The sequence below is a fragment of the Chiloscyllium plagiosum genome, chromosome 21 (assembly GCF_004010195.1).
Source record: "Chiloscyllium plagiosum isolate BGI_BamShark_2017 chromosome 21, ASM401019v2, whole genome shotgun sequence".
Classification (NCBI taxonomy): domain Eukaryota; kingdom Metazoa; phylum Chordata; class Chondrichthyes; order Orectolobiformes; family Hemiscylliidae; genus Chiloscyllium; species Chiloscyllium plagiosum.
Window position 1 is genome coordinate 4,501,312 of NC_057730.1, and position 7,317 is coordinate 4,508,628.

The following is a 7,317-nucleotide window of genomic DNA, read 5'->3' on the forward strand; positions in this document are numbered from 1 at the left end:
CCACCCCCCCAATAACCCCACCCCCCAGTCTTAGCCAAATCCCACACACACAAATTCGGTGTCCTCTGGCTGATGGTATGTGAGGTTCGATTTCAAACTGATGGAAAGAGAGGGGAATGTGACCGTACAGCAAAAAAGTGCCAGTATCCTTGTAAGTGAACTGGAGCTATGTTTTGTGAGGAGCTACTATGTATGTGCAATGGAACATTACAAACAGGATGTTCAGACTGCCATTCCTGTGTTGGTTCTTCTGATCCCCTGCCCCCCCCCCCCCAATCCTGATGAAGGGCTTATGCCCAAAATGTCAATTCTCCTGCTGCTCAGATGCTGTCCGACCTGTTGTGCTTTTCCAGAACCACACTTTTTAACTCTGACCTCCAGCATCTGCAGTCTTCACTTTCCCCTTGGCTCTCTGCCACAATAATTTACTAATCTCTTTCCCGGTCACCCTGCAAATATTTAATTTTTAAATATCTACTTGATTCCCTTTTGAAAACTCTACAGCAAGACTGTGGACAGGCATTACAAAATAACCAATGCAATTCCAGAGATGGAGTGAAGGAACTTCTGCAGTATATGCACAAACTCACTGAACTTAGTGTAAGTTTGAGACAGCGGTTAAGAAAGCGCATGGGTTGCTGAACTTTAAATGAAATGAGACATAGGCAAAGAAGTTATGGTGAATTTTTATTAAATTCGTGTTCAGCCTCAATTGGAATTTTGTCTCTTGTATAGTGCACCACACATTAGGAAAGGCTCCAGAAAAGACATACAAGAATGGCACTGTGGATTTTTACTTTTATTTGTTTGTGGGATGTGGGTATTGGCTAGGCCAGCATTTATTGTCCATCCCTAACTGCTCTTGAGAAGGTGTTGGTGTCGATGCTTCGGCTGTTTAGATATGGATTTAATGTGTGCAGTTATGTTTTATTTATAAATGTTTCTGTACGTTTTATTGCATATTTTAAGTGGAGGTGAGATGGCTGAACCCTCCAACAAGTGGAGGAGTGGCTAGTTGACTGTTTATTATCAGAGTTGCCAGATTGGATAAGAGTTCAGATGTAATTTGAATTGGAGCTATGAAAGAATTTACAAATGAACATTGTTTTTATTGGAGGAACAAAGTTCATAGTGGAACAGAATGTGGAAGTTAGTGTTAGAGCTACAGAAAAGGTACAGGAGAATGTTGATTATCTGAATGAGGCAGGCGGGGAGTATTTTGTTTGGTTAATTGATTGTTCGGATAATCGGTCTGATCGTAAACAAGCAGTAATTTGAGTGCTGGTTATCTGAACATTTCACACCTTAATGCCGTTTAACTGGTAACTGAATGCTGAGTTGCCTAATGCCGTTTTTATGGAGCCTCGAGATCTTGTTCAGATAATCCGAAATTTGGATAATTGATGTTTGGATCATCGAGGTTGTACTGCATATGAGAGGTCTGTGTCAAGGGTGTGTGGTGCTGGAAAAGCACAGCAGGTCATGCAGCATCCAAGGATCAGGAGAATCGACGTTTCGGGCAGGAGCCCTTCATCAGGAGAGGTCTCCTCTTAAGTCTGATAACAGCGGGGAAGAAGCAGTTCTTATATCTGTTACATGTCTTCAAAGTTTTATATCTCCTGCCTGATGGAAAAGGGTGGAAGAGAGCATAACGGGATGGGAGGGGTCTTTGATCATTTTGGCTGCTTTTCCGAGGCAACAGGAAATGTAGAGAGTCAATGGAAGGAAGGCTGGTTTTTGTGATAAACTGGGCTGTATTCACAACTCTCTGTAAGTTCTTGGGGTCTTGGACAGAACAGTTGTCATACCAAGCTATGACACATTAGGTGGCAAGGTGGCTCAGTGTTCGATTCATTCGATTCCAGCCTCGGGCGACTGGAGTTTGCATATTCTCCCCATGTCTGCATGGGTTTCCTCTGGGTGTTCCGGTTTCCTCCCTCTGTCCAAAGATGTGCAGGTTAGGTGAATTGGCCATGCTAAATTGCCCATTATGTTCAGGGTTGTGTAGGTTAAGTGCATTAGTCAGGGATAAATGTAGAGTAACGGATAGGGGAATAGGTCTGGGTGGGTGACACTTCAGAGGGTCGGTGTGGACTTGTTAGGCCAAAGGGCCTGTTTCCACATTGTATGGATTTTTTAATCAAATAAGATGGTTTCTATGGTGCATTTCTAAAAATTGGCAAAAGTCATTATGGACATGACGAATTTCCTTAGCTGTCTGATGAGGCAGAGGCATGTGATAGATAAATGGTCCAGAATGTACATGGTGCAGTTTTGACAAGTTGGAATTTGCTGCATTTGAGGAAGTCACCTTAGAAACATGGATAATGGGGAGAGGCAGGACTGTTGTTGAATTGGATGACTCATACCATGGAGAGATTGAGGGCAAATAATTCTCTCAGGGAATGAATGCTATTGGTGACTTTAACAAAGGAAATCATAGTACTATGTCAAGATGAGAACTGGATATGAGATTGCAAAGTATCAAAAGAACAGGATGATGCCATGTATAGAAGGGATAGTTACGAGGAGGCATTTGGGGTATTTCCAATGGAACAGTAAAGGGCAAAGAAGAGATTTTAAATGTCTATTGCTTTAAATGGAAGTATAGAAATGGTTGTTTTCTCTGTTGGCAAATCGCAGTTGAGGAGTCATCAATTTAAAATAGTTAATAAGTATTAAGAGAAGTGTTGTTATGTAATACTGTTCCACAACGATCAGCTGAGGTTCACATCATATTTTTTTCAGGAAAAAGAAGACAAATATTTTGAAGCTGAGGAGAATATAGGACAATGGGAGACAACTGTGCAATGTGGTTTGTTTTGGATTTCTCCAGGAAAGAATAAAGTTACAGTGGGAGGAATGATCTCTTTCACCATGGAAACTTGTGTGGTTAATTGTAGTATTTTGAAATGGTTATTTTGGGAATAGAAAGTATGGAGCTGGATTGCAATGATTCCTGCGGGCACCTTTGAATTGAGTAAGTTTGGTTGTGGAAACCTAGTCAGAATAGATGGAAAGATCAAGGACTGTACTAGTGTGAAAGCTAGGGAGTGACTCTAGCCAAGGCTGAGTTGAAGTCTAGGAAGTGGACAAAGATAATTTGTGGAGCAGGGCTGTTAGTGGAATTTCAAAACAAGACTTTTGATGAATGAAGCAGCTTAATGGATAATAGCCTTTGAAGCAATAAAGCCCATTGTGAGAGAGAGAGTGCTTGAGTGAGATACTTAATTGTTCAGAAAAGAATTGTCTTCACCCCACTTCTAGAATAACCTTTGGAGCAAAATTGGCGCATTATTCAATATGGTGTTAAGGGCAGAGACTTTTCAATCAAGCCTATTCCTCATTTATGTACATAAACCCAGCCTTGAGTCAGGCCCACAGTAATGGCATGGCAAACCACTCGGCTCAAGGGCATTTAGGAGCATCAAGGGCAAGAGTCAAACATATTGCTGAGGTTGATCAGTCTGTCTTGATGATGCCACATCAACAAATGAAGCTGCAACGAAAATGGGCCATTTCATTTGTATTAATTGTTATCTATAACAAAGTGTATTCAACCAAATAATTAATATCATTCGTGAAAGGTCATTGTTTCAGATACAGCAGCTTCAGCGACTATCTCAGACTTTCTTTTTTGTTATTACAGATGCAGAGCCAGGAACCTGTGAAGGTATAACATGGTTATCAAGATATTTTTTCCAAGTTGCTGTTCTGAAGCAGAAAGTGGTCTCCTAATAGGTCGTTGGATTCCAGAGCAGAATGCTGCAGTTGTCCTGGCAATCTTTCACTATCCTTTCATCCCTGGCCAGGTGAAACAGTGCCTTGAGCAGATCAGAGCTCTAACTAACGTAGAGGTTTCTGTGCTCGGGTCCTGGAACAGCTATGACTCTCGGGCAAAAGAAGACCTCAGCCAGTTTCTGGAAGACCTGAGTTCCATCTTTCCCCATGATCTGTGGTTCCAGTTGACACAGGGGAAAGAAAGAAAGTCAGTTTTTGAGTATCACGTGGTTCAAAAAGGCAACAAGAACAACAAGAAAAATGTTATCTTAATCTACTATGATCAACGCAAGGTTATGCTGTCAAAATTGCATCCTTTGGACATTACAACTCCCGAAGATGATGATCATGCTGGAGTGATGTCAGAAGTTTTTGCCTCAGACTTTGCCACAGTATTTGATACTGTGGCTAAATGCGAGTCATTTTTTGTGATTGATAAATATGATGAAACAGTGATTAAGTTTACTCATTGGCAGTCAGAAGGGAGAGAAGCTAGTGTCGTTGTGGAACTTGTGAAACAAGCATCAGGACCTGTGTGTGTGATATTTTCCTTCCTGCTGTCTTTTATATCCAATGTCTGCAAAAGCAGGTAACTGATATTGGAGAAAACACCCAAATGTATAGTTCGATGTTAAGAGAGTTTGTCAAGTAGACCTTTTAGAAGCTTATTGTTCCTTATTTAAACTCTCTCACTTAGGACTTGATTTTTCAGTGAATATCTTGCAGGATAGCTGCAGGTGAAGGATATGCTAACACAGTCCACTTTCCATATTCTATTTAACTTGAATTTAGGGATAAGTGATGAATGTAAGTTCCTACTTCAATATGTGAACCTGGAGTCATCAGTACATGCTGTAGACACAAAAAGTGGGAGGCAGCTACTTGGCCTTTCGACCCTGCTCTCCCATTCAGTATTATTATGGTTGACCTTCCGAGTCAGTACCTTTTTCCTGCTTTCTCCCTATACCCTTTGATCCCTTTAGCACAAAGAATTGTATCTAACTCCTTGAAATTTGGCCTTAATGGCTTTCTGTGGCAGAAAATTCCAGAGTTTCGCCACTCTCTGGAATGATGATGTTTCTCTTTAACTCTGGCCTAGCCTGTATCCTTGCGTTGTGATGCGTTTACCCTATCTATTCCTGTTAGAATTCTCTAGATTTCTATGAGAGCTCCTTCATTCTTTTAAAGTCTAGTGAATACAGAATTACAGAGGCATACAGACCATTCGATCCAACCCTTCATGCTGAATGTTATCCCAAGGAAGCTACTCCCACTGCCTGCTCTTGGCCCATAATTCTAACCTGTCCAGTCTGTTCATATGTCAGTCCTGCTGTATCAGGAGTCTATCTGATAAACCTTTATTCCACTCTTTCCATAGCCAGAGCATCCTTCCTCAGACAAGGAGACCAAAACTGCCCACATTGCTCCAGGTGTGATCTCACCAGGCTGTGCATAATTGTGATGACATCCCTGCTCCTGTATTCAAATCCCATCACTATTTGCTGCCTTTACCATCTGTTGCACCATGAAGGTTTCACAAAACACAAAACCTTGTAGAGCATCTGTCAATCTTTTTTTAATCTCAAATAACCTTGAATACAAATATGGTTCTCTTTCATAAAGGCAATTTTCATGTTTTCTTTTAAACTTTTTTTTTAGAGGGTACTGCATAAAAAAATTAGGAAATTTTAGAGGGAGAGAAATACAAAGTTCGGTGTTTGAACCATAGAATTTTACAGTGCAGAAGGAGGCCATTTGACCCATCATGTCTGTAACAGTTCCTGAAAGAGCTACCCAGTTAGTCCCATTTTCCAGGCCTTCTCCATAGCTCTTTGAAAAAAAAGATGGCGGTTTCACTTTGCATTCCACCTGTGCTGTCCCTAATCAACAGCTGTTATTGACAAGATTAAACTCGTTTCAGAAAAACTGTTGTAAAGATAAAAACACAAAACGTGGGACATATTAAGTCTCCCACTCTCTGTAGCCTCTCACTTCCATGGGTTTTAACAGGAGCTGTGCTATAAGTACAAGGGAAGTTAAACAAACAGGTTGGGCCTATGCTGGTTGAGTTGTCAATTGTCAAAGACATACAAGTTCCTGAAGAGGCTAGATAAGGGGGAATAGCTTCTCAGCATCCACCCTGTGGGGACATTCCAGAACCAGGAGGTTCGGATTTGGAATAAAGTTCCACACTTAAATCAGAGACTAGGAGGAATTTCTTCACTAGTGGGTCTGTTAGTGGATGGTCTGTTACTTTCTCAGAGGAGTGGAGGTTTGGTCATTACTATAGTTAAGGCTGAGTTAGACAGATTTCTGATCAACTCCTTCAGAATCTCATCCTTTTCCCTTCCTATGTCGTACCAATGTGTATAATGACCTCCTTCTGGTCCGTCTCCCCTTTGAGAACATTCTGCACCCTCTCTGAGACATCCTTGATCCTGGCACCAGGGAGGCAACACACCATTCTGATTTTTCGCTGCTGGCCGCAGAAACGTCTGTCTGTATGCCTGACAAGAGAGTCTCCGAACACAATCAATCGCTTGGAACCCAATGTACCCCTCATTACATTAGAGCCAGTCTTGATGCCAGTAACTTGGCTGCTTGTGCTACATTCCCCTGAAAGTCCATCACCCACCCCCAACATTTTCCAAAACAGCATACTAGTTTGAAATGGGGATAGCCACAGAAGACTCCTGTACTACTTGCTTACCTCTCTTACCTTTCCTGGGCTTAACCCATGTACCTGACTGTATCTGCAGCTTATTGGGATCTGTCTCTTAATTAAATTCTAAAAATATAAGCCATTAGTATTAAGTTAGTCTGGAGCAGTGTTTTGGGAGTTTCAGGAGAGTTTAAGGGTTACTGAGGACTATACCTGCAATAAATGTTGTTTGTTGCGAATCCTGTCAGATTGAATGGATCGGTTGGAGCGGCAGTTAAATGTTGGGGATGGATGATGGACTTTCAGGGGAATGTAGCACGAGCAGCCAAGTTACTGGCATCAAGACTGGCTCTAATGTAATGAGGGGTACATTGGGTTCCAAGCGATTGATTGTGTTAGGAGACTCTCTTGTCAGGCATACAGACAGACGTTTCTGCTGCCAGCAGTGAAAAATCAGAATGGTGTGTTGCCTTCCTGGTGCCAGGATCAAGGATGTCTCAGAGAGGGTGCACAATGTTCTCAAAGGGGAGAGGGACCAGCAGGTGGTCATTGTACACATTGGTACGACATAGAAAGGGAAAAGGATGAGATTCTGAAGAAAAAATATAGGAAAGTTAGACAGGATTTTTTTAAAAAGAGGTCCTTGAAGGTAGTAATATCTGGATTACTCCCAGTGCTACAAGCTAGTGGAGGATAGAGCAGGTGACTGCTTGGCTGAGGAGCTGATGTATAGGAGAAGGATTCACATTTTTGGATCATTGGAATCTCTTTTGAGGTAGAAACGACCTGTACAAGAAGGATGGATTGCACCTGAATTGGAACGGGGCTAATATACTGGCAGGGAAATTTGCTAGAACTGCTCGGGAGGATTTAAA

General features: G+C 41.8%; 1 protein-coding gene across 4 annotated transcripts in view; it reads left to right on the plus strand.

The window, feature by feature from the left end:
• pigq (phosphatidylinositol glycan anchor biosynthesis, class Q) overlaps positions 1 to 7,317 on the plus strand; it is a 72,604-nt gene that overhangs the window by 1,641 nt on the left and 63,646 nt on the right. For 2 of the 4 annotated variants that reach the window (XM_043711119.1, XM_043711123.1), the window contains exons 1-2: positions 7 to 151; positions 3,650 to 4,369. In XM_043711119.1, the coding sequence (XP_043567054.1) occupies positions 3,681 to 4,369 (689 nt within the window). In that variant the 5' untranslated portion in view covers positions 7 to 151; positions 3,650 to 3,680. Of the gene's footprint in view, positions 1 to 6; positions 152 to 504; positions 601 to 3,649; positions 4,370 to 7,317 lie in introns of those variants that run through there. The other 2 variants (XM_043711122.1, XM_043711121.1) reach the window with 2 other exon arrangements.